At 37.0% G+C, this 27,923-nt stretch overlaps 1 protein-coding gene across 11 annotated transcripts in view; it reads left to right on the top strand.

Annotated features, from left to right (window-relative positions):
- Positions 1 to 2,834: 2,834 nt before the first annotated feature.
- Positions 2,835 to 27,923, top strand: part of CDK12 (cyclin dependent kinase 12) — a 74,689-nt gene continuing 49,600 nt past the window's right edge. For 7 of the 11 annotated variants that reach the window (XR_008393023.1, XR_008393024.1, XR_008393021.1 and 4 more), the window contains exons 1-7: positions 2,836 to 4,490; positions 9,061 to 9,129; positions 9,450 to 10,331; positions 17,504 to 17,680; positions 18,481 to 18,620; positions 19,479 to 19,649; positions 25,181 to 25,370. Coding sequence is in view for 3 of the 11 variants with exons in the window: in XM_053673411.1 (XP_053529386.1) it covers positions 3,442 to 4,490; positions 9,061 to 9,129; positions 9,450 to 10,331; positions 17,504 to 17,680; positions 18,481 to 18,620; positions 19,479 to 19,649; positions 25,181 to 25,370 (2,678 nt within the window). In the remaining 8 variants the exon portion in view is untranslated. Of the gene's footprint in view, positions 4,491 to 9,060; positions 9,130 to 9,449; positions 10,332 to 17,503; positions 17,681 to 18,480; positions 18,621 to 19,478; positions 19,650 to 25,180; positions 25,371 to 27,923 lie in introns of all 11 variants that reach the window. The other 4 variants (XR_008393018.1, XM_053673411.1, XM_037140593.2 and 1 more) reach the window with 2 other exon arrangements.

The following is a 27,923-nucleotide window of genomic DNA, read 5'->3' as shown; positions in this document are numbered from 1 at the left end:
TTGTGTTTTAAAATTTGGACACAATCTGAGATTTCCTAGAATAGAATTTTCCCACCAAAACCAGAAAGTGTAGTCTAATCGAAAGAGTGATGGCCTAGGATTAAAGAAAGAGCTGTCCCTGTCCCTGGAACTAACTACACTTACTGTAATGATGCTCCAACTCCTTCTAAGTGTCAATTTTATTCTTTAGTAAATGAATATAATAATACCCATCATGGCCACTGTACCAAGTTGTTTATTGGTTCAGCTGATATTTATTGATAGGCTTAAAAGAATTCTGCAGAAAACTGAAAAGTGATATAAACACATAAGATATACAAATTCCGTAAAAAGTTTCATTTATTCATTCATTATTAGGGGTCTGTAGTCTATTTCAGTAGGTAACAAACACATAATTATTATAAGTACAATTAATGCTGTTTAATTTTGATGACAAATTTTATTTTTCAAGATTTTATTTGATACATTGTCATAATTCTTTTTGTCATCCCCACTTTTCTATCTTACTGTGGGTGTGGGTGTATCTGGGTCAAAAACTTGATCGCACAAGAAAACAAATCACAGTAATTTTGCTGAACTCATGCCAGTGTTTAATAAGATAGGCCAGTCACTTCATCTAATTGGCCCATGAAATCTCATGCCATCTACCATCATGTAAGACACTGGCGGGGCCCTTTACATCCAGGCCCTCTTGCAGCAATGATGGAAATTTACCACACCTGAATTCCAGTACTTAAGTCTATCCTGGTTTTTCTCTTCCTGTTTTCTTGATAGCACTAGTTTGACTATTTCCATAGATGATTAAAAATTTATCATGAGCCCTGGCTGGTGTAGCTCAGTGGATTGAACCAAAGGGTCACCAGTTCAATTCCCAATCAGGGCACATGCCTGGGTTGTGGGCCAGGTCCCCAGTAGGGGAGCGCACAACAGGCAACCACACATTGATGTTTCTCTCCCTCCCTTTCCCTCTCTCTAAAAATAAATAAATAAAATATTTTAAAAAAAAGTTATCATGAAAAGTTTTGTTCTTTCCCTTTGTAATCAAGATTTATGGACTCTAACATTTAAAGTAAAAACTTTTTTTTTAGTACCCATGTAACCAAAAGCAAAAAGACCATTTTCAGGGAGTGATTTTTGAGAGTGGATTCTTTTTTCTTCACTTAGAATGTTTTCTAGCTCCTGATTTTTTGGTCTATACACATCCTATCTATTCTTCTTGGCCCAACTCAACTGCCCTTTAAAGGGCAGAAATGCAGTTTTCTCTTATTTTCTCCTTTTCAACCCAGGCAGTACTCTGTATTATTCTTATGATATATCTATGGTATGACTATATTGTCTACATCTTCTTAGGGGGCCCTTAGTGGACACTGTTACACAGAGAAAGGCCTCAAAATCTCACAGGTAAATTTGTTGAAGAAAAGAGTGGATAAGCTTGGAAAAGTCACAACTTTTCTGTGCTTCAGTTTCCTATCATGCACAACCCGATTTAAGAGAGTTGTTGTGAAGATGGAATGAATTAATGTGTGCAAAGGAGTTTCAAAAAGTAAAAAAAAAAAAAAAAAGGCAGTGTAAGATGCTTTTCTTATACATAAATATTATTCTTTTCTTGTTCATAGTTATAATCTTCTGGAGATAAAAGGCTCAATAACTTTGGGAGAGTCACAGATGATCCCAACAGGTGATGAGCTTTCAGGTTCTTAGATTTTAAGCCAATTGGAAAGAGTGCCACACAATGAAAGAGCTTGTGCGTTAGTGTCAGACATTAATGTGAATCTCATCTTTAGCACTTGCTGGACTATATTAACTTGAGTAAGTTTATTTAACTTCTCCGAGTCTAGGTTTCCTTACCTGTAAAATAGGAATGAGACTATCTTGTTTTACAGGGTAATATGAGAATTAGAGATAATGCACGTATTTTACGCTATGTAAGTTGTAAGCGTTGTTAATGTTTAGGGACTTGAGAAGAAATGTCCCCACATTTGTCCCGTGTCCTGTAGACTTTATTTTCATCCTCTTGCCGAATTCAAGGGTCCGGCGGCTTTAAGTGCTCCATTCAGAAATGAGAGGTCCCAAGGTAGTTTAATTTATTTGAAACAAGTAAAACGAGGAGACAGGGGATACATAATCCAACCTCCAAAGGAAACTTAGTCATTGCTTATATACTTTTTGGTCAATTACACTGTTGATTTCTTTGCAATTGAGTGGTTGGGGTCCTATCAAGCTCAACCCTGTTGTTTGTTTTAAATTATATTTACTTATTTTTAGAGAGAGGGAAAGGGAGAGAGAGAAACAGGGGTGCAAAAGTGACACAGGGACCAGTTGCCTATCGCACTCACCCCTACCCAGACGAACCCAGAACCCAGACACGTGCCCTCAACAGAATGGAGCCAAGGGCCTTTCGGGTTGCAGACCACGCCCAAGAAACTGAGTCAAACCGATTAGGGCTCACCTTGTTTTTACAGGTGATTTGCAAAATACCGTTGCTACATTTTAACAGCAAGAGTAGCATTTAGCAAGAACGACCCAGACCTTGAGATTTTTGTCCTATCTAACATTCCTGGTAGCTAAAAGGTACGAAAAAATTAGTTTACGCAGGAGTCTGCCAACTATTTGTTCAAACAGTTATCAATAAAGTTTTTAATTTAAAAAATTCTCCTAACTCTATATCCCTAATGCTTTGATCAAATGGGAAGCGAGGAGCTTATCGCGAGAATACGGAGGACCCCGTTTGGCTCCTGGGTACCTGTTCTCGCGTCCTTTGGATCAAGCGGTAGGGAGAGGTGAAAGGGGAGCACGAAATAGCGCGAGCTTAGCATTCTCGCGATATTTCTTGGGGTTGCCCCTCCCCCTCCTCCAAGTGCCGTTTCGGTTTAACCTAGTGTGTGACTGAGTCTGTGAGGGAACGAGTGAGTGTGTGAGGTATTGAGGTGAGGCGGAGGCAGGAAAAGGGGCTCCCTCAGGAGCGAGGGACAAAGAGGGTGTGAGGCACCTAAGCCGCGGAACCCGAGCAACAGGAAGCCACCCGGAGCCGGGCTACCGGGCGGGAGAAGGCCCGCGTAGTCCTCCCTGGGCTTCAGACCTGAAGTCGGCCCTACAGCCCCCGGCCGTCGGCTTCCTACTTCCTCGACCTCCCGGGCCCCCGGGACTGAGGATTGGCTCTGCGTGGGGAAGACGGCAAACGGACTTGAGCGGCTGCCGGTGGTCTCGCAACTCCACTGCTGAGGAACTCTCATTTCTTCCCTGGCTCCTTCACCCTCATGTAGGAGGGTGCCGAGGAGTCGGGAGGGAGGAGGAGCCTGCGCCACGGTCCCTTCCCTCCCAACCCCCTTCGACGAGCGCTTTGGTAGGCGTGGGGTTGGGGTTGGGGTTGGGGGGAGGGTGGGGGTTACTTTTTGGAGTGCTGGGGAACTTTTTCCCCCTTTTGAGGCCAGGGGAAAGGGGATGCCCAATCCAGAGAGACATGGGGGCAAGAAGGACGGGAGTGGAGGCGCTTCTGGAACTTTGCAGCCGTCATCGGGAGGTGGCAGCTCCAACAGCAGAGAGCGTCACCGCTTGGTGTCGAAGCACAAGCGGCACAAGTCCAAGCACTCCAAAGACATGGGGTTGGTGACCCCCGAAGCAGCACCTTTGGGTACAATGATCAAACCTTTGGTGGAGTATGATGACATCAGCTCTGATTCCGATACCTTCTCTGACGACATAGTCTTCAAACCAGACAGGAGGGAGAATGATGAACGTCGTGGAACTGATCGAAGTGACCGCTTGCACAAACATCGTCACCACCAGCACCGACGTTCCCGGGATTTAATAAAAAGTAAACAGACAGAAAAAGAAAAAAACCAGGAAGTTTCCAGCAAGTCGGGATCGATGAAGGACCGGATATCAGGAAGTTCAAAGCGTTCAAATGAGGAAAATGATGACTATGGGAAGGCACAGATTTCCAAAAGCAGCAGCAACAAGGAATTCAGGTCATCCAAACTTCACAAGGAGAAGGCCCGGAAGGAACGTGAGTTGAAGTCTGGGCACAAAGACCGGAGTAAAAGTCATCGGAAAAGGGAAACACCCAAAAGTTATAAAACAGTGGACAGCCCCAAACGGAGGTCCAGGAGTCCCCACAGGAAATGGTCTGACAGCCCCAAGCAAGATGATAGCCCCTCAGGAGCTTCTTACGGCCAAGATTATGACCTGAGTCCCCCAAGATCTCACACCTCCAGCAATTATGACTCGTACAAGAAGAGTCCTGGAAGTACCTCAAGAAGGCAGTCTATTAGCCCACCTTACAAGGAGCCTTCGGCCTACCAGTCCAGCACCCGGTCACCCAGTCCCTACAGCAGACGGCAGAGGTCTGTGAGTCCCTATAGCCGGAGACGGTCGTCCAGTTATGAAAGGAGTGGCTCTTACAGTGGGAGGTCACCCAGTCCCTACGGTCGAAGGAGGTCCAGCAGCCCTTTCACCAGCAAACGTTCTCTGAGTCGGAGTCCACTCCCCAGGTGAGCAATTCGTCTAACAGTCCTTTCTTAGGTTGGTTTATAACGAACTGGCAATTAGCAATGCTTCGTTGAAATCTTCATTGTTTATTGACTAAGAACACTTTACTGTTGGCCAGTCATTCAAGTGAGTGAATCTGGTCTCTTCTGAACCCAGAATTTGAAAAGGGGAGAAAGTTGCATGCCTAAAACTGCTAAAGGTAGGTACTTCCAGAGGTAGGATCTTCAGCTGCAAGTTCCTGTATGAGAAAAATCATAGGCTTCTGTTAAGTTCATAGAATTGATACTGGCTTCCAAATCTTATCTAGCTGTTCGTGTTGCCTTGTTTTAAAATTTTAAATGACATTGGTATTAGTACTTTAGACTTAATTGGACCTGATTAGAGACAAATTTCATTTGAATTACCTTGTTCGCTTAGGTCATCTACCATTTGTTCTGTTCACTGAGTCTTCAAACTTAAGTTTATTTATTTCCTAATTGACAATAATTTGATAGCTTACAAAAGACTCCTGTCTTTTCACAGATATTTCTAGTTGAAATTTAGCTAAGTCCTTTTTCCTTTTGATGGTAGAGCCTAGCAGAAATTGGCTCCAACGATAATTTTATTTTCTTTACAGCATCACCATTGACCTACTCTGACCAGTGGCAATTTTTTAAATCTTTCTCTAAAAAATGGTAATAGTGCCCTTACTGTGTTATTTTTGCAAGAAAGGCATTTTAGTTTGAAATTTAATTGTTAGTATGAACAGGAAACTGTGTTCTTGTTTGTAGTTGATGAGATGTACCTCCTTCTTTGTGGACTCAACATTTGTCCACAAAAGCAGAACATGGATGTTGGAGTTATACCTGAGTGGAATCCTAATCTTGCTTTGTGTCCTTTGGCAAATACCTTAATTTTTCCATGCCTGAGTTTTTTCATGTGTAAAATGAGAATAATAACCACCAACTTTTAGAGTTGTTGTGGGGATTAAATTAGTAAATACGGAGTTCATAGCACAGTGCCTGGTACTGGAACGTTAGAGAATTCTATAAGAAAGGAAAACGTGTTGTTGAATACCAGTAGAGAAATTATTTTAACCTGAAAAAAACCTGTGCATATCTTTAATATGCCAATATGAGTAATTTTTGCTGACTTAAAGTTATATAATTATTCATAAACTAGTTCGAACAAGTTGGGCTGCAGAGTTCCTAGCAGTCAGGAACTAAGTCTTTTTTCCTCCACTTCATTATAATTTTTCGAACACAGAAAAGTTAAAAGAATTGTAGTGAGGACCCATAAATGTACCATCTGTATTGTTTTAAATTTTTTAATTGATTTTTCTAGATAGAGAAACATTAATTTTGTTGTTCCACTTGATGCATTCATTGGTTGATTCTTGTATGTGCGCTGGCTGACCTGGAATCCAACCCACACCTTGGTGTATCAGGATGATGCTCTAACCAGCTGAACTACCTGGCCAGAGCTTTGTACCACTTGCATTCTGCAATTAGTATTTGCTATATGTTTTATGTCTACGTGTGTCTACCTCTCTGTCAATCCATCTTTTGTTTTATCTCAAAATCAGTTGCTGACATCAGTATACTTCTCTGTAAATGCTTTAACAGGTATACTATTAGCTAGAGTTCATCACTAATGAGAGGTAAAATTTATGTACAGGGAAATGGATGCCTTAAGTATGTACTATTTGTAAAGTTGTTTAGTTTTTTAAGGAACCCTGAGGAGTAATCTAAGAATATTTGTTTTCTCGAGGGAGTAGTTTAATAAGGCTATTCTGAGAATTTATATTGTTGTGTAGTTTGAGAATATAGAAGTACATTGAGGTTAAAACATTAAAACAAGTTTCAGTAAGAACTGTGGCTTTGCAGTGATCTCTTTTGGATTCATGTTTCAAGTTCTCTCTTCTATTCACTTAGTTGGAACTAGTGCAGAAATGGTGAAAAAAAAAAAAGAAGAGACACCCTAAATGGTATAGGGCACAAATACAAGTACTACATAATAATGCTAGAGTTGTGTGCACATTTTTAGTTGATTGGTAAAGACCATCATATGTTTGTGTTGTGTATTACATATTTTCCCTCATTCATTGGAATTTCAAACAATTAAGTACAAAAATTTTTTAGTGTAAGACTAGAGGAACATACAGGTCCTCTTTATGGTATTTTGTGTGTTTTTTCTTTGGGAGAGAGTCAAATTTTTATTTTATTTTTTAATGAGTTTTTTATTTATTTATTTTTTTTTACATTACCATTTAGTCCCCTTATACCCACTTCCTGATGCCCATCCTGAGTCAAGAGTCAAAATTAAAAAGACAAAATGCTTTGGCAGAAATGCAAGGTCTTTGCATTTACCAAATTAGTAGTGATTAGTAGATGGGTGCAACCTCACTTAATTCAGGGAAAAAATACATTAAAAAAAAAGATTTTATCCATTTATTTTTGGAGAGAGGAAGGGAGGGAAAAAAACATCAGTGTGTGGTTTCCTCTCCCGCACCCCTTACTGGGGAGCCTGGCCCCAAACCCAGGCATGTGCCCTCACTGGGAATCAAACCAGCAACCCTTCGGTTCTCAAGCCGGCCTTCAATCCACTGAGCCACACCAGCCAGGGCAAAAAAATATGTTTTGTTTTGTTTTTTTAGGACTAATTTTTTATTGTTGCCTCAATTTACCTATTTGTTGTCATCCCCCCCTTTTTTATTCCTTTGAAGAGTGCATCTGGATCTCAAATATAGCATTTTTATCAAAAAAATACCTTAAGTATGTGGCTAGTCTAGATGTCCCATTAACAATAGGCTTCTGTTCAGAAATTCAAGGGTATTTAGCAAAGTTCCTTAGGATTTAGGAAGTTGAGTTGAAAGATTATAGAGACAATGCTTTGTATAGCGTGGTTTCTGACATTACTTAGTGTTTGGGATTGTAGAAGTTTTTCCTGGATAGAGGTGTTAGTTTTGTCCCAGCTATAATTCAGAGAAAACCTCTTGTTTCAGCCAGTTTTTTACAAGAGAAGTATTAATTTTCTTACAGGTAAGTGGGTATTTGGTAAATCCACTTATCTACTTTCAGTAGTTTGTATCATCATTTCATATGTATGCTGTCATTGTTTTGAGTACTTCAAATCTAATAACGGCTTTATATTTTAACTAAGCTCTCAGAGCAAACTTCCAAAAAACAGTAAAAAAAAAACATGTTTAACATCGTGTGAGTTGTTTCTTCTACAGATATATGCTATTTGTTTTGAAACATTTTGATTCATGCCAGTCTTACCAGTGATTAAAAATGAAGAGTGATACTGAAGATCTGGAATGGAAACAATTTGTTTTGGACTACTGGGCAAATTATGTTTTGTTCAATTATACTTGTAGTGCTAGTTTCACCCCTCCCTTCACCTTGAAGCCTAAGCACATTAGCCTATATTAAAAAGCAAAAAGAATTAATGAGAGTTGGGTTTCCATTGAGAACCATCTGCCTCATAGATTAGATTTCACTTCCCAATCCTTCCTTAATGAAAATAAATTGAACATGCAGTAATATCTTGCTTGCCCTAGCTGGGTTGCTTGATTGATTGGAGCATCATTTCATACACCAAAAAGGTTATAAGGCTCTGGTTTCCATCTCTTGTTGGGGTACATATGGTATACAACCAGTCGGTATTTCTCTTTCTCCCTTTGCCTCTAAAATCAATAATATCCTTGGGTAAGGATTTTTAAAAAATAATAATATAATAATAATAATACTTTGCTTTATGAATTCCTAAAAGGTTGATTAGAAATCATTTTATATTTGAAAGTATCAGAAGCCATTATAGTTTTGGGAACTTCTAATAAGTTATTTTGGTAAGACAGTTTCTCTAGTTTATATATTTTGTATAGGTCTAACTCTTATATTTTGGAGGTTTGTTTAGTATAGGCACAACTTAATTATAAACTGAGGATATAAGGAACAAAATCTTTTCCTGGGATCTGTCCATTAAATAGTTCTCTAGTTTAAAAAAATTTACATTTTGGTGAGATATGCTAATTATGGTACTTCTCATTTCCTAATTAATATAACCCACCTTTAGTATAAAATATGACTTATGTTTTTATTTTTTCAGAAATTTAAACCAAAATTCTAAAGTAGATATTGGTAAAAGTGAATTTGGGTATTTTCTAGCATAGAGAAACATATCAATCTGCCTTCCTTAAGTTAAATAATTTCTAGTGTTATATGATTGAAATATGTTATACAGGATTTTTTTCTAATTTATTTTTTAGATAAACTATTAAAGAATATTCTTAGATTTACAGAAAAATTTTGAAGATGCACAAAGAGTTCTTACATGTCCTGGCACCCAGTTTCCCCATTATTAATATCTTACATTAGTATGGTACATTTGTTATAATTAATGAACCAGTATTGGTTTATTGTTATTTGATACCTAATCTATTTTTAAGATTGCTAACTTACTCAAAGTGGGGCTTAAAAATTTTTTTTTATTGAACTTTCGAGAGAGACAGAAAGGGAGAGAGAGATTGATGGGTTGTTCAAACTTATTTATGCATTCATTGGTTACTTCTTGTATGTGTCCTGACCCCAGATGGAGCCTGCAACCTTGGTGCATGAGACAACACTCTAACCAGCTGAGCTGCCTGGCCAGGGCTCAAAAGTGGGTTTTGCTTGTTTTTTAAAAATATTTTATTTGTTTATTTTTAGATGGAGGGGGAGGGAGAGAGGGAGAGAAACATTGATGTGTGATCAGTTTCCTCTCTCAGGCCCCCAACTGGGATCTGGGCCCACAACTCAGTCATGTGCCCTGACTGAAATCAAACCTGCAACTTTTCAGTCCACAGGCCAGTACCCTATCCACCGGGCTACACCAGCCAGGGCAAAAGTGGGTTTTTTAAGTTACAGTTTCCCGTAACTGGTGTATTTGCCTTTATATTGCTATTGCATATTCATTAAACTGCCTTTTTCTTTTTCCATTAGGAAATCCTTGAAGTCTAGAAGTAGAAGTCCCGCATATTCAAGACACTCATCTTCTCATAGTAAAAAGAAGAGATCCGGGTCACGTAGTCGACATTCCAGTATCTCACCTGTCAGGCTTCCATTGAACTCCAGCTTGGGAGCTGAACTCAGTAGGAAGAAGAAGGAAAGAGCAGCAGCTGCTGCTGCAGCAAAAATGGATGGAAAGGAATCCAAGGGTTCACCTATTATTTTGTCTAGAAAAGAGAACAGTTCAGTAGAGGCTAAGGATATGGGTTTGGAGTCTAAAAAGTTACCCAGAGGTTTAAAATTGGAAAAATCTGCCCCAGATACTGAACTAGTGAATGTAACACATCTAAATGCAGAGGCCAAAAATTCTTTAGATACAGGGAAAGTAAAGGTGGATGAGAACTCTGAGAAGCATCCTGTTCTTAAAGATTTGAAAGTGGAGGGAACAAAAGACTCTAAACCAATGGTGTTGAAGGAGGAGATTGTTACTCCAAAAGAGACAGAGACATCAGAAAAGGAGAGCCTTCCACCTCTCCCCACAGTTTCTTCTCCACCTCCTTTACCAACTACTACCCCTCCACCTCAGACACCCCCATTGCCACCTTTACCTCCACTACCAGCTGTTCCACAGCAACCACCTCTCCCTCCTCCCCAACCAGCATTTAGTCAGGTTCCTGTTACTAGCACTTCAGCTTTGCCCCCTTCTACTCACCCAAGGACGTCTACTCTGTCCTCTCAGGCAAATTCTCAGCCCCCTGTACAGGTTTCTTTGAAGACTCAATTATCTGTAACAGCTGCTATTCCACACCTAAAAACATCAACGTTGCCTCCTCTGCCCCTCCCACCCTTGTTACTTGGAGAAGATGACATGGATAGGTAAGTCCCACAGTTAACTGAGAAAACTTAACCTGCTTGATCTAAGTGTAACACATTTTTTGTTCTCAAACTTTGTTAAAACTACTCTAATGCATAGCTATTTAGAATGCTTTTATGAATAGGAAATGCCTTTGATCAGTTTTCATTGGAAAAGCCTTTATTTATGACATTACTTAGGAAGAATTACAAAAGGTAACTCTTTTTCATAAATTTATTAACTGATAAGGCTAATTCCGATTCAATTTTAAGAAATCAATAGCATTTTTCTCCTTAAATTTTTATGCTGAAAAATTTTTTTCTTATCCTTACCAAAAGACATTTTTCCATTGCTTTTTAGAGAGAGGAAGGGAGAGAGAGAAACATTCATGTGAGAGGGAAACATCAACTGGTTGCCTCCTGTACTCGCTGGAACTGGGGACTGAACCTAGAATGTGCCCTGACCAGAATTGAACCCACTACCCTTAAGTTACCAGACTGAACTCCAACTAACTGAGCCAACCAGCCAGGGCAGTGTTGAAACTTTTAAAAGCTTTAGAATGATACATTTAACACCCTTATATTCTTCACCTAGATTTACCAGTTGCTAACTTTTTGCCACATTTGCTTTAATTGTTGATATTTGACATTTCTGGAGTACTTTAGTATGTCTCTAATAATATCAATAACAAATAATACTGAATATCATCAGTTGTCCCCAGAACGTCTTTTTTTTTTTTTATTTACTTATTTTTCAAGTACAGTTTTCTGTCTTTTTCTCCCATCCCCCAGAATGTCTTTTATAGCTGTTTTTTTTCTTCCCTCCTGATCTAGAAGAAAAATAAACCAGGTTTATTTCAAAAAGTTTTGCTTAAAAAAATAGTTATCTGTAGGAAGCAAAAGAACAATATGTATACTATTTACTAATTAGAATATAAATTTACAATGGGGTGATGGGAAAAGCTCTAATTTTAATGTGTCCTCTGAGTATTGAGAAGTGATTGAATAATTATGAATCATGAATCTGATTTTATGGAAGGCATTAGGAAATACATTTATTTAACTTCTTGGCAGGAATAACTAGGCAAGTACCACCAAATATGATTTAGCAGTGACATATGCCATAACAGTGTTTGTTTTACTGATTTTTCCTACTGAGACCCTTCCCTCTTGTTCTTTAGGATATGAGTTTAGTTTATTGCACTGAACTTTTGTTGAAGCACAAAAATGAGCAACACTGATCTTGTATCCTAGACCAATTCCCAACCCTCCATTACTTTCCAAATCACATAGGTAATTTGAACAGTGATACATTTCAGCCCTTTAGATTTATATTTTTCCATACTACCATCTGTACTTTTAAGAAGGTGCAAGTGCAATAAACGAAGAGGGGGAAAGGGACTATTTAAAAGAATGACTCCAGTACTATTCATGGTGGTAAATCTGGTTGTATAGAAAAATTCCAGCCCTGGCTGGTGTAGCTCAGTGGATTGAGCATGAGCTGTGAACCAAAGGGTCACCAGTTCAATTCCCAGTCAAGGCACATGCCTGGGTTGTAGGTCAGGTCCCCAGTGGGGGCTACATAAGAAGCAACCACACATGGACGTTCCTCTCCCTCTCTTTCTCTCTCCCTTCCTCTCTCTCTAAAAATAAATAAATAAATAATTTCACACGCTTTTAAAAATATTAATAGGTATTTATGAATTCTGCCACATCCTGAAAATCACAGCGGAAAAGAATAGAGCCCAAAATTTACGTAGAAAAGTTTGTTCAAGGTACACAATATACTTATAGGTACAGGCTATATGTTTTTATAGTTTTTGTTGGAAAAGTAATATCGTCAGTTGAACATCATCCAAAGGGACCCTAGGCCATTATTTACCCACAAGAAGTTCATTTAAATATTAATTATAGTGGCTAGAACAATATTAGTGTGACTCAGAATCTGTTTTAAAATATTTAGCTAACCAAGTAACTATTGACTCTACCTACTGTGGTTATGTAGAGTGCAAATTTTCAGATATGGAATGATGTTGATAAATGGCACATAGGGATTTCTATATTTCAGATTGGGGATGAAGGATAAAGTAAGACTATTCAGGGCTTAGTTCAATATTTGTGACTATCTTTAAGAATGTTTATGAGAGAGAATGAAATGAGCAGACTGTTTTTATTATATATATCAGTTCTGATTCTGAAAGTCTGTATTTTATTTCAGTCCAGTGTAATTATTATTTTTTTTAATTTTATTTATTTATCTTTAGAGGGGAAGGGAAGGAGAGAGGGAGAGAAACATCAATGTATGGTTGCCTTTTGTGCATCCCCTGCTGGAAACTGGCCTGCAGGGAACCAGCCTGCAACCCAGGCATATGCCCTGACTGGGAATCGAACCACGATTGTCTGGTTCATAGGCCCGTGCTCAATCCACTGAGCTACACCAGCCAGGGCAGTCCAATGTAATTATTAAATGCATGATTATTATCAATTTTTTTCACATACAAGTAAATAATTAAAGGTAGAAAAATGGAAATGAAGATTTCTACCACTGTTTTTTCACTATGTATTAATTTTAAATTCAAGATGTTTTTTTTGGTCACGTGTGTGTGTGTGTGTGTGTGTGTGTGTTTTGTGGGGTGCCACTCTATCCATGTACTAGCTGCACCTATCTTTCACATGAAAAATAATTTTTATATAAGAAAACTTTTCAGGAAGAAATCTGAAAATCACATATGGATTTCACTCATAGTCTTCTCTACCTTACATGAAATTGAAGCAGTTTAAATGTTGAGACTATGATGCACATCTTTTTATTGCCCTCAGTGCTTTACACATGGTATATAGAATGCAATCAGTAAATACTGGTTATTTGAATGAGTAAGTAAAGCCACTGAAGGAGCCAGGGTCAAGGCTGGTGTGAAATGACATTGGACATGTAGTTAAATCATTTGGCACATGGATTATATAAAGCTTATGTAGAGGATTTGTCCTTTTTTTTCCTTTTAGATTTCATTTGTTCACCCTTAGAGGAAGGGAGGGAGAGAAACATCGGTGTGTGATTGCTCCTTCTGCACCCCCTACTGGGGACCTGGCCCACAACCCAAGCATGTGCCCTGACTGGGAATCGAACTGGCAACCCATTGATTTTTAGGCCAGTGGCACTCAGTCCACTAAGCCACACCAGCCAGAGTGGATTTCTCTTCTTTTAATTAAAATCCTTTGGGGAAAAAATGAAAGTTTCCTTTCAAACGTATAGATTGGACAGGAGTATATTATCCTGGTATTGAATGCAGGAGCGAATTTAACTAATGGTGTTGGAAAAGCCTTTCTGATTCACGATTTGCAAAAAGCCTTTCTGATTCACGATTTACAAATCTGGGCTGCAAGAAGCAAAGGCTGCCAAATACCCACTTCAGTATAATACGTTCTTCAGGAACATAGCCATTCATTAGATCTCTTGCTTTTAAAGGATCATCTGTATACTTTTTAAACTTTCAGTTATCCGCATAAGGTTTTTAAAATCTTTTTTATTTTATTTTACTTTATTTCTTGATAGCCTTATTCATTTGGAGTTTATTAGACTTCTGTAGAGTCTACACTATTCTTAAAGGCAGTTTATAAAAGTATTCAGCTCTTGTAGAAAAGAAAGAATCTGTATGGACATTCAAATTTGATTTAGGATTTTGCTAATAGAATGCCTGGTCTCTGTTTAATGTAGTCAACTGAAATTTTTAATTGAAGTTTGTAAAAATAAATGACTTTTTAAGCAACCTGCTTTAAGAGGAAGAGGATAAATGATCACATTTAAAGTAGATTATGTTTTTTTAATTATGAAGAAATTAATTTTCTTTTTAAATAGTTCATATGTAAATTCATACTTTTTTGACAATAAAGACATATTAGAGATGTTTACATTGTACGGATTGAATCCTATCATTACAAATTCTAAAGAGACTATTAAACTTTGAGCAGTCCTGGACCTTGGCAACTTTTTATAAATTGTTAAAATTTTTTATTTCTTTTTAGAGAGAGGGGGAGGGAAAAAGAGGAAGAGAAGCATCAATGTGTGGTTGCCTTGTATGTACCTCTCAACTGAGGACCTGGCCCACAACCCAGGCACATGCCCTCACTGGGAATCGAACCGGTAACCTTTCGATTCACAGAGCAGCACTCAATCCACTGAGCCACACCAGCCAGGGCAAATTTTTATAAATTTTTATACATAAACATTATGCAGCCTACTTACCATATGTGTGAATTGTGTACAGGTATAAATGGGGAACCATGAAGTACTGATATTAAGGTAGTTTAACACTTCCTGTTATTGAATCTTTAATGACTTAGATGTTCAGTGTCTGCTTCCCTATGTTAGAATCTCTTGGCATCCAAATGTCCCTCAGAACTATATAGAGCTATATTTTACTGAGTGCCTTACACTAAAGGCTAAAGACCACAATGTTGTATTGCATTTTTGGGGGCCATCATTATTCCAAGGTTTTTGGAACATTGGAATTTGTCGAAACAGAGTTTGACCTGTATTCTACTTGTATGCCTTGAATTAATAAGACATATACATCCTGTCAAATACTCATTCTTTCCTGGAAAAAAAGTGCTAATAATGTGGTTTTTTTCCCCAGAGCAATGGATATTTTCACAGCAGCAAATTATATTTGAACCCATAAAGTAAACATTAGAGAAAAACAAAAACTTAAATATAAAACATAGATTTAACTGATACCAAATGATGGTGAGAGAATTCAGATACTTTGATTTTAGTGAAGCAGAACCAAGAAGTAATGTATTTCTAACTCATGAAGAGTTGATATTTATAAAGAATATTCTGCCTTGGCTGGTGTGGCTCAATGGATTGAGCCACAGCCTGTGAACCAAAGGGTCACTGGTTTGATTCCTAGTCAGGAGGGCACATGCCTGGGTTGTGGGCTAGGTCCCCAGTAGGGGGCGTGTGAGAGGCAACCATATATTGATGTTTCTTTCCCTCTCTTTCTCCCTTCTCCTCCGTCTAAAAATAAGTAAATAATTTGTTTTAAAAGAATATTCTGCTAACCACAATGCTGTACACCTGAAACTAATACAAAATAATATTAAATGCAAACTGTAACAAAAATAAAATTTAAAAAATAGCTTTTGAGGAATACAAAAGACTATCTGACATTAGTTGGTAAGTGAGAAATTTTCTTTCCCTGAATGTCTGAAAAGTTGGGGAAATTTAAAATCAGTATTGTATCCTGACTCAAGAGTTTCCTGGTAATAGGCTAGTCCCCAGGGTAGAAAAAAATGTGCAAATTGTAATGTTGTAAGTTTATCTCTTACCAGTGATTTAACAGAGTTTCAGATCATTCTTTGCACTCCATCTGGTTGATAGGATACAAACTAATCTAGATTCTATTCTGATTTACAAGAGATTAAAAAGATGAAAATTGGGCACTGACCAGGTGGCTCATTGGCTGGAGCATCATTCAGTACACTAGAGGGCTGCAGGATCAATGCCTGGTCGGGGCATGTATGGAACCCAGCCAATCAATGTTTCTCTTTCATATAGGTATTTCTCTCTCCATCTCTTTCCTCCCGTCCCCTGCCCCTTTCTCTACTTGAGTGAGGATTTAAAAAAGTGATGAAAATTGGTCGGAAGTTTTAGCTTTAGAGATTGTTTCACACACAAAGGGCAGCAGTATGCTTCAAAAAGGTACATTGCAGCCCTGGCTGGGTGAGTTGGTTGGAGTATTGTCTCGATATGCCAAGGTTGTAGGTTTGATTCCCAGTCAGGGTATATACAAGAATCAATCAATGAGTGCATAAGCGGGTGGGACAACAAATCTATGCTTCTCTGTCTCTCTCTCTCTTGTTCCCTCTTCCTCTCTCTCTAAAATCAATAAAAAAATTTTAAAGGATACATTGCAAGGGATAGAACTGTTCTTTATGGTTCTGTGGAAGTATTCATGAAAGAGTATGTTTAATCTTCTAAATTCTACTTTTAAGCCTCCATCCCCTGTAGTTATCAACTGCATATACCTGGCCTCTGGAAATTAGTATGTTAAACTGAACCAACTTGATGGGAGTAACTATCCAGAGAGCTTGTTTTCCAAAGAAAAGTATTGTTTAGCAAAATTGCAAGCCTGACTAGGCATCTTGTAAAGCTCTTCAAAGGTGACTCAGTAAAAAAAAAAAAAAAAAAAAAAAAGGTAACTCAGCAACTTTTATGAATGGAAAAGTGGTGCTTAAGTCACAATGTGCTTTAAAAAGAAAATGAATATGTTTTTTTATGACCACTTGTCAAAAAGTGGAGGATTCTCACATCTGTTTCAGCCTTCTGAGACTATTGATGGAACAGAAAAGGCTTACTGTCTACGATGGTTTTATTTGTAGGCTTGAATTGTATGTTGCACTATCTTTTCTGAGGACATACATTATACAAAATCCTTCCTTCACTCATAAATACATTGAGATAGTTGAAAGATTGAATCTCAAAACTGAGGTTTCTAATCTATTCCAGAAAAGCCATTCATCCTGACTGCTGTAACTTATTATCATGAGAGACCTTCTGCTTTACCTGCTTTAATAATACCAAAATAGTTGCTTGGACTCTTTCTCCTTATATTTTAGTTTGAGAGTTATTTATTCATTTTGGCTGGTCAGATATGGTTGTCTTTTGCATCCAAACCAATGGAATAATAAGTGAGTGTATTTTTCACTGATTTTGATTTCCACTTTAATTTTATTTCTTTTTCCAGGTTCTCTCCACATCTTCAGCAATATAGTGTTTTTTACATTGTTGAGCTTTCATTTGTTATTTAAATCTTTGCTGGCTAAAATATGGAGTAGGTTTGCTGACTTTTTGAGTTGTAGTGATACTTTGCAAATTTAAGATGATAACTTCTTGCGTTTCATTTCATCTCAGTAAAAATCCAAATAGAATCTTGGGAAGGGCATTAAAGGATAGTTTGTTAAAGGACCTGATAAGTATATTGTAAAAATTTTATTGTTTCTTTAATATACCATAGATTGGTATATTAAAACTTTGATAAACTATATTTTCTTACCTTATAATACAGGGGGTTTTCCCTTTAAAAGTAAAATTGTTGTTATCTTTAAATAGCCAGACATTCTAATATTTAAAAGTTTTATTTGCATATCCTTTAAGTAACTGTGATCTTTTTCTTTTCTTCATCACTATTTCTTAGTCCAAAAGAAACTCTGCCTTCAAAACCAGTAAAGAAGGAGAAGGAACAAAGGCCACGTCACTTACTCACGGACCTCCCTCTCCCTCCAGAGCTTCCTGGTGGGGATCCATCTCCTCCAGACTCTCCAGAACCAAAGGCAGTCACACCACCTCAACAACCATATAAAAAAAGACCAAAGTGAGTTTTTGGAGGGACCTATCCTTAATTATAGCTTTTATTACAGTGAGAAACTTTGGGACCTAAATCTCATACTTTCTTATACAACCCACACCAGTAGAATGATAGAAGATCAGGCCTAATGTTTATCTTTTATTTAATGGATAAAAGCCTACCTAAGAGACCCATTCATCTGCATCCACAGATAACCTAGCTGGGTGTTTTATTTTGTTTTGTTTGGTTTTCAGAATAATTTCCCCAATCTAAATAAACCTTGAACATTGATCCCATTGTATCTTTTGAGTTCATAATATTTAGAACATTGAAGACAAAAAAGCTCTTTTATTCAGGGTTTGTCAACCATGTATCCGTTACTTAAATCACATAAATTGGCATTGCCATAAACATGTAGAATCTGGGTTTGGTTTTCTGGTTGTTAGCATTCCTCTCTTAATAAAAAGTTACCTTTACTGAGCATGTTTTATTGCCAAAATTTTACATTTCATTTTTATTGCAATCCTATGTTGTAGGGATTATTTTCCCATTCTGTAGTTGAGGAAGTGAATAATCAAGAGGTAAGAAAGTAAGCAACAAATCATTTTATTTTATCTTATGTCTTACTGGAGTAAAAAAAAAAAGAAATCTGTGTTTTAGCCATTAGGAGAGACCATTTAAACTATTTATTTCATATTGTTTAATTCCTGCCTTTTAAATAAATTCATAAAAGATTTAGGAGTCAGAAGTTATAAAAGAATTATTTTCTTTGAATAGACTTAATTTTTTTAAATAACTTGTTTTTATTTTTGTTTTGCCATTCTTAGAATTTGTTGTCCTCGTTACGGAGAAAGAAGACAAACAGAAAGTGATTGGGGAAAACGCTGTGTGGACAAATTTGACATTATTGGGATTATTGGAGAGGGAACCTATGGCCAAGTATATAAAGCCAAGGACAAAGACACAGGTAAAAATACTGCCTAAAAATTCTAGGTATCAGCTTAAAAAGTTAACAATACTAAATAATGTCTTATGAAGATTTAGAAAAAGCACATTTTGAGTTCTAACTTGGTCTCAAAGTTACTAAATATACTGAAATTTTCCAGAAGAATAGTATAGTTACTACAGTTTAAAACCTCTCTTTTGTTGTTTATTGGGAATGTTTATTAAAAGTTTGCTTGGAATTTAAGAGAAGGTAAAAATAAAATGTAAAAGTTGCTCTTTTTTTGATATATTTATTTTTAATTGTTTTTATGTATTTTTAAATTACCATTTAGTCCCCTTATACTCTGATTCTCCCCACAAATAAGTAGCTCTCTTTTTGGTAAGGGATTAGTCGTTGAAGATAAAATGATGTAGTTGAATTATTGGCTTATTATTTTTTTTTAAGATTTTTAAAATTTATTTTAGTTTTAGAGGGAAAGGGAGGAAGAGAGGGAGAGAAACATCAGTGTGCGATTGCTTGTAGTCCTACTGGGGATTTGGCCCACAACCCAGGCATGTGCCCTGACTGGGAATTGAACGGGCAACCCTTTGGTTCACAGGCCAGCACTCAATCCACTGATCCACACTAGAAAGAGCTGGTGTATATTTTAATAACCAAAATTTTTAGGCCTAACTGAATATGGAATTAAAAATTCCAGTTTTAAGGATATTAAAGAAAGAAAACTTAGGGATTTATTTTTTAAGATACAAAAGTATCTGTATAAAGCATTAAAATAGGCATTAAGTCTTTTTTTCAAAGTAAGAGCATGTATTGGCTTGTTGGTGATGGTGGTCAACAAATGCTAATTGATAATGTAACAGTTTTAATTTACTGTGATAGGAGAGCTAGTGGCCCTGAAGAAGGTGAGACTAGACAATGAGAAAGAAGGTTTCCCAATCACAGCCATTCGTGAAATCAAAATTCTTCGTCAGCTAATCCACCGAAGTGTTGTTAACATGAAGGAAATTGTCACAGATAAACAAGATGCACTGGATTTCAAGAAGGACAAAGGTACGTGCAAAGAACTGTGTATAGGATAGATTGCTACATCTTACTTTCCTTTCTAAGTTTGTTTACCTGTTTGAATTGTTTAACAGATTGTACTAGACTCAAGCTTCCTTCTTGAACCTGTACCAGAATTGAGGTGTTACCAGATTGCATTTGTTCTGAAAAGTGCTTATTTTATAAAATTCCCATTATTCATTAGAGTCTGCTGTGCCACCTAATATGGCCAGATTATAAACAGTTATAAGATTCTCTTCTAAATGTTTTAAAATCTCTTTTTTACAAATTATAATAATGAAAATTAAAATCCATATTTATTATTTACTCTCATTTTTAAAATTTGTTTTTAATTATAGCTTACATATTATATTACTTTCAGCTGTATGACATAATGATTAGAGACATTCATGCCCGTTACAGTGTGATCACCATACGTTTAGTAACTGTCACCATATGTAGTTATTGTAATACTACTGGCTATATTCCCTGTGCTATACATTATTCCCTATGCTATATTCACCATGACTAATTTTATCATTGGCAATTTGTAATTCTTAATCCTCCTCACCTTTTTTGCCCACCCTCTCACCACTCACCTATTTGGCAACCATCAGTTTTTTCTTTATATGAATTTGCTTCTTATTCATTTTTACATCATCCTCACTGGTTATTGTTTATGTGCATCCATATTTTTACATAATTTTTAACTAATACAGTTTAGAATTCAAAGCAGATATTTCTAAAAACAATCTTCAGCCCTGGCTGGTATGGCTCAGTGAATTGAGCACTGGCCTGCGAACCAAAGGGTTGCCAGTTCGATTCCCAGTCAGGGCACATGCCTGGGTTGCAGGCCAGTTCCCAGTAGGGGACGCACAAGAGGCAACCATACATTGATATTCTCTTCCTCTCTCCTTCCCTTCCCCTCAAAAGTTAAATAAATAAATAATTTTTAAAAACCTAATGAAAAGATTTAGTAGATCATAAAAAAAAAACACCAAACAATTTTTGGGTTTCTTTTCCCAGATTTGTAACTTTTATCTCTTTTGGGGGATAAAATTGTTTATCGTTTCTGTACTTATGTTTGAAGTAGCCTGTATATGACATCTCATCAACTTTTATTGAAATCTAAAGATTTAGAGATGGGCATCTCTTCATTTAGAAATGAAGAGATGGCATTTGTGAATGTAATCTGGAATATTTAAGAGAGAGTATGATTCATAGAAAAAGGGAACAGGATTAAGAATACACAAACTTCCAATTATAAAATAAGTCAAGGGGATGTAATATATAGCAAAGGAAATACTATAGTTACTAGTATTGTATTATCTCTGTGTAGTGACCAGTGATTACTAGACATACTGTGGTACTCCATAAAGTATATGAAGGTTAAATTTCAAGCCCTGGCTGGTGTAGCTCAGTGGATTGAGCACAGGCCTGTGAAGCAAAGTTAAATTTCATTGTGTTATATACCTAAAATTAACATATTGTATGTCAACTATAATTAAAAATAAATTTTAGAAAAAGAATATAAAGTACACGAATTTAGAATGTAGTGGATAAATTAAGCTGGACCTTTTTATAGAGCCTCAAAGATATTAATTAGCCCTGTCTGGTGTGGCTCAGTGGATTGAATGCTGGCCTGTGAATCAAAGGGTCACTGATTCAATTCCCAGTCTAGGGCACATGCCTGGCTTGCAGACCAGATTCCCAGTAGTGGGTGCATCAGAGGCAACCACACATTGATGTTTCTCTCCCTTTTTCCCTCCCTTCCACTCTAAAAATAAATAAAATCTTTTTCAAAAAAATATACTAAATAACCCTGGGAAGTAATAGCACCTCTTGCATTGGTAGAAGTAGTTTTAAAGCAAATAAAAGGAAATTCTGTTTATGCAACAGTATTTATGTAAGTTAGATATGATATTAGGTTTATGTCCTGGCATATCTTAACTTTTTCTGATTATAAAAATGATTGTATAGTTTCTGTAAGGATGCACAAGAAAATGTTAATTAATTGCTTCTGGAGAGAGACTTGACCATGCCATTATGTACTGTTTAAATAATTTGCTGTGTCTGTTTAAGTTCTTTTTTTATTGGCTATGGCTTTTTATTTTTTATTTTTAAAAATTATTTTATTGTTGTTCAATTACAGTTGTCTGCATTTTCTCCCCATCATTCCTCCCCACCCCAGCCAAACCCTCCTCCCTCCCTTGTTTCCACCCTCCCCCTTCGTTTTGTCCATGTGTCCTTTACAGTAATTCCTTAAGTTCTTTTTTTTTTTTTTTTTTTTTTTAGTTATTTATTTTTAGAGAGAGAGAGGAAAGGAAGGAGAAAGAGTTGGGAGAGAAATATCAGTGTGTGGTTACCTCTCATGTGTCCCCTACTGGGGACCTTGCCTGCAACCCAGGCATGTGCCCTGACTGGGAATTGAACCAGTGACCCTTTGCTTCACAGGCCCATGCTCAATCCACTGAGCTACATCAGCCAAGCCCCTTCAGTTCTTTTTTTTTTTTTTTCCTCTTAAATAATAAGATAATGAATGGATAGATGCAGTGGATATCCACTGTGGAAAAATTGAAAATATAAAAGAATAAGAAAATGTTGCCCTGGCTGGTAGTACACATTGATGTTTCTCTCCCTCTCTTTCTCCCTCCCTTCCCTTCTCTCTAATAATAAATAAATAAAATCTTTAAAAAAGAAAATGTCAATCCCCCTGGCTGGTATGGCTCAGTGGATTGAGTGCTGGCCTGAGAACCATAGGGTTGTTGGTTCAATTCCCAGTCAGGGCACATGCCTGTGTTGTGGTCCTGGTCCCCAGTTGGGGCTATGTGAGAGGCAGCCACATATTGATGTTTCTCTCCCTCTTTCTCTCCCTTCCACACTCCTTAAAAATAAGTAACATCAAAAAAAGAAAATAAATGCTCTGGCTGGGGATCTAACCCGCAACTTTGGCATTTTGGGACCACGCTCTAACCAACTAAGCTATCCAACCAGGGCACTTATTTTTTTCTAGTACTTTATATTATGTGTACTTAAACATTACTGAGGTCACAGTATATTTAGTGTTGTATAACTTGTCATGAGCAATTTATCATATTATCAACATGTTTTCATGACTGTGCATAAAGATATATGAATCCAAATTTTCTTTACCAGTCCTTGTTGAGCAATTGCCAGTTTGAAAAAATATGTAAGAGAACTGCATTGAGCATCTCTGTGCATTAATCTTTACATTTAGATTTCTTTCTCTTTTAAAAATTTTTAGCCCTGGCTGGTGTAGCTCAGTGGATTGAGCATGGGCCTGCAAACCAAAAGATTGAGATTCAATTCCCCATCAGGGCACATGCCTGGGTTGCAGGCCAGTTCCCAGCAGGGGCCAGTTCCCAGCAGGGGATGCACCAGAAGCAATTATACATTGATATTTCTTTCCTTCTCTCCTTCCCTTCCTTTCTGAAGATGAATAAATAAAATTTTTTAAAAATTTATTGATTGATTTTAGAGAGCGAGAGGAAGTCGGGGGAGGGAGAGAGAAGCATCAGTTTTATTGTTCCACTTATTTATTATAATTCATTGGTTGATTGATATATGTTCCCTGGCCAGGGATCAAACCCAAAATCTTTGCTAATGAGATGACGCTCTAATCAAGTGAGCTCCCCAGCCAGGGTCTAGATTTATTTCTTAATAGTTTCTGAGAATATAATTATTTGGTCAAAGGGGTTTTTATATTTAATGTTGGATTGCTTTTTAGGAAGAGAGTAATAATTTATGTCCCACCAATGAGTGTGCATCCCACGTTATTCTCCCTAATACTGAGTTCATATTTTTTATGTATTGACTTTTTTAATGGAGCACATTTTGTTTTTGGTCATCTTGATAGTTGAAGTATGATATTTTGGATTGTTTTGGTTTTTTTTTAAGATTTTATTTATTTTTTTTAGAGGGACAAAGAGGGAGAGAAACATCTATGTGTGATTGCCTCTCATGTGTCCCCTACTGGGGACGTGGTGGGCAACCCAGGCATGTGCCTTGACTGGGAATCGAACCAGAGACCCTTTGGTTCCCAGGTCAGCACTCAATCCACTGAGCCATACCAGCTAGGGCTGGATTTCTTTTTTTTTTTTTTTTTTCTTTTTACTGATTTTAGAGGGGGAGAGAGAGAAACTTTGATGCATTTATTGGTTCATTCTTGTATGTGCCCTGACCAGGGATGAAACCTGCAACTTTGGCATATCGAGACAATGCTCTAACCAACTGAGCTACCTGGCCAGGGCTTGGATTGCATTTCTTGTATTACTTTTTTTTTTAAAGATTAAAAAAAAATTTATTTATCTTTAGAGGGGAAGGGAAAGAGAGGGAGAGAAATACCAATGTATGGTTGCCTCTTGTGCGTCCCCTATTGGGAACTGGCCTGCAACCCAGGCATGTGTCCTGACTGGGAATCAAACCGCGTTCCCTTAGTTCACAGGCCCACGCTCAATCCACTGAGCTACACCAGCCAGGGCTCTTGTATTACTTCTGAGTTTGATCTGTGTTTCTCAGTTTTACTTATTTTCTCTTTTTCGGGTTGTCACTTTTATGTCCTTTGTCTACTTATATTTTGCAGTTTTTGTCTTTTTCGTATTCACTTGTATAAGGTTGTAGCCAAATCTCTTTAAGATACTCATTACAGTGGTTCTTAACTTTTGGGGGGGGGGGTCATGTACCTCATCAAAGATGGACCAGTTTTTTTTTTTAATACTGCATATTTTTTTAAAAATGTTGCACATTTTAGAGCGTTCAAAGAGTCCTTGAAGCCTGCTCCCTAGATTGAGAATACTTGCCTTTATGTTACTAGGAGATAGACTTTTAGACTGGATATATCATTTTTTAACTAGGTCTGGAATTTATGTGATATTTTTCTCTATCAGGCACACTGTTGAAAGTGGCATGATAGTGTGGCTTTCACATGTTTTAAAGTTCTGTTAGTGTACTTTTTTTATCTACTTCTAAATTTAGGTTATTTAATTAGATGATTCATTTTTCTTTCAATTCTTAAATATTATGAATTTTAGTAATAATTTATAACAAATATTATAAATATTCTGCCCTGGCATATTGTGTGAGTCCTATTAACTAAGGTGTACAGACTTCTACAAAAGTAGTTCATAGACAGTATGACAAACAGGCATGGTTGTGTGTTACAAAGAAAACTTTATTTACAATCGACAAATAGAGTGGATTTGGCCGAAGGTACATAATTAGCCAGTGGACTTAAATCATAAAAAATAGTTACACAATATGACTGAAGCACTTGTCCCCCTCAAGACATAGTAATCTAGAGAGCCTTGGATAAGGAGTCAGAAGATGAATTCAGTTATTAGTTCTATTAGTTATTATTAGAAATGGCAAGTTATTCAACTACTCTGAGTTTCAGTTTCTTCATTTATAAAATTACACAGTTGTTCCAGAGAGCCTTATGGTCAACTCCCAAATTATATTAAAATTTAAGGCATTGTCATTTCATGTTTTTACTATTGTTTTTAATTTTTTCTTTTGTGTAGGTGCCTTTTACCTTGTATTTGAGTATATGGACCATGACTTAATGGGACTGCTAGAATCTGGTTTGGTGCACTTTTCTGAGGATCATATCAAGTCATTCATGAAACAGCTAATGGAAGGATTGGATTACTGTCACAAAAAGAATTTCTTGCATCGGGATATTAAGTGTTCTAACATTTTGCTGAACAACAGGTAACACAATAAAACCAAATGAGGTTAAGCATTTTTTCTCTCTTCTGAACCTCTTAGTTTAAGTTAGTTAATTGGGGTGATAGGTAGACCCAGTAATACAGTTTTTTTTCATTTACATACATCTGAACATTAGGAACAACTTATAATAGGGTTATCCTGATCAGCAGTTTCTGGACTTCAGTGTTGATAAGGAATTAACAGAGGTAGAACTGTAAATTGCAAACATTTTAAGGAGTCACTCATATCCTATGAAATATTCAGAGGTTTTCTTGCCATAGATAGTGAATAATATTGTTGTCTAATAATAATATAGACAAATTGAAACATAGATTCAGTTCTTAATGAAACTCTCCCTTGTTTAGTGGGGAGAAACATATGCCTGCTGTTCTAGCTGTTCTTGAGACTTTCTCTATCAAATTTCAGAGTTAACATAGGTGTATACTTGGTGATTGACCTTTCTGACCAGTACTTAAAACTTCCATGTTTTAGCATTGTAGACAGACATGGATTTGGTGAGGAACAGTGCTAGTTCTTCAGAAGTTTTTTATCATCTGCTTTCTTCCTTTCTGGCTGTTTACCTAAACTACATTGGTAATATCAGAAGTTTTATGCACAGTAATCTTTGGTGATAGATAGCCCTATCCATTGGGGAGTAAAAAGCAAGTTTGGTATTATTGATATCAGTCCAGTGTTTGGTTCTTTAGGAAATGGGGCTGTTTACAGTCATCTTTGTCTGATTCACCCATTGTTCAATTATATTTGACAAACATTATCTATGTAGGAATATGAAATTATTCTGTATTTTCTGTCTTTGTATTGTGAGGTAACCAGTCATCCAGAGCTGCCCAGGACTCTCCTGGTTTTAACACTCAAAGTCCCAAGTGGGATGGTTGGTCACTGGAGAGCTCTGAGTTTAGTAGGGAGCTAAACAAGTAAATGACTCAATTCAATACACATTTATTAATGCCCCCTCCTTTTTTAAAAATTTGGGAGCACCCAGGAAGATGCCATCTAGAGGAATGAATAGAGGGATTTATCAGAAAGACTGACAACAGAGGGCTAAGTTTCTAGGCAAAAGAAATTGCACAGACAAAAGCACATAAATGTGAAAATAACACAACATAATCCAGAAAACTAAAATTGCTAGGGCAGGAAGGGTAAAGTTGGACAGTTGCAAGGAAGCAATTTAAAGATTTTGTATGTGTCACTAAGGAGCTTATACTTTGTAGGTGACAGACACTGAAGGATGTTGGTTAATTTAAATTTTAAAAAATATTTTATATATTTATCTTTAGAGAGAGGGGAAGGGAAGGAGAAAGAGTGGGAGAGAAACATCAATGTGTGGTTGCCTCCCATGTGTCCTCCACTGGGGACCCGGCCTGCAATCCAGGCATATGCCCTGACTGGGAACCAAACCAGCGACCCTTTGCTTCACAGGCCAGTGCTCAGTCCACTGAGCTACACCAGCCAGGGCTAATTTTTTGTTTTTAAATTATATAATTAAATGCATTATTTAAATTAAAAAATATATAAACTGTATATACTTGTTTAATATATACTTAAATATCTTTATGAGACAAAACATGGTATTAAGAGATTATTTCTTTCTGTTGCTATCTCTATGACCCACAGTTCTCATTAAAGCTGGGTTTGGTTAATCTACACCTGTAGTAGTATGGCTTCAAGAACTTGATGATGGCTGTCAGCTTGCAGCTTTCCTAAACTATATAGTATTACCATACTTTCCTCTGTTCCTTTTGCTCCTCAGTGGGGGCTATGTCAGGGCAGGGAATAACTGAAGTCCTGCTTGGTGCCCTTTCTGGTTGGTGGTGGGTCAGGCCCTACCTTTTTCTCAACTTCCCACGTTCAGAAAATTCAGGAAACTAAGTGGGATATAGGAGTCTCATGGTCTAGTCTGATACATTCAGCTTCTGCTCTTGCCCATTCAATTCTGGCTACACAGAGACTTTTGGTGAGATGGCCTGGAGAGAATTGTAAGGAGTCTTCAGCTGGACAAGAAAGAGAGAGCAGTTGATAAGAGGGGGTAGGAGAACAGAACTAACAGGTCCCATGGACGTTCCAGACTAGCAGTATATGCAGATTCAGGGGTTATCAAGCATAGAAAAGATGTAAGAAGATGGAACCCAAGAGAATGGTCAGAGACAGAGGAAGAAAATAAAGAAATTTCATGAATGCAAAATAGGCAAGTTTAAGAAGTGAGTTAAGAGAATCTCAAGTTTAAAAGGTCAGTGGAGACAGTGTGGGGTAAGTGGGTGAGTAATACAATTAATAGGAAAGTGGTGGGCAAGTGTGTCTTTAGTTTTTAATTTTGATTTTTTATTTAAGGATGCAGAGGTCTGAGCATATTTAAATGCTAATGGAAAAGAAAATCAGGAGAAGTTGAAGATTCAGGAAAGATCCAAAATAATTTAAAGGAACAAATTTCTAGAGGAGTTGAGGTCAAGGTTACAGGTGGTAGTAGCCACAAGTATAGGTATTAATTATCCTTGAACAAGAGATTGGCACACTTGTTCAGTAATTGAAGGAAAAGAA

This window comes from Artibeus jamaicensis, unplaced genomic scaffold (assembly GCF_021234435.1).
Source record: "Artibeus jamaicensis isolate MK-2021 breed Jamaican fruit bat unplaced genomic scaffold, CSHL_Jam_final contig_1998, whole genome shotgun sequence".
In the NCBI taxonomy this organism is placed as follows: domain Eukaryota; kingdom Metazoa; phylum Chordata; class Mammalia; order Chiroptera; family Phyllostomidae; genus Artibeus; species Artibeus jamaicensis.
This window is presented reverse-complemented; position numbering and strand designations above follow the sequence as displayed.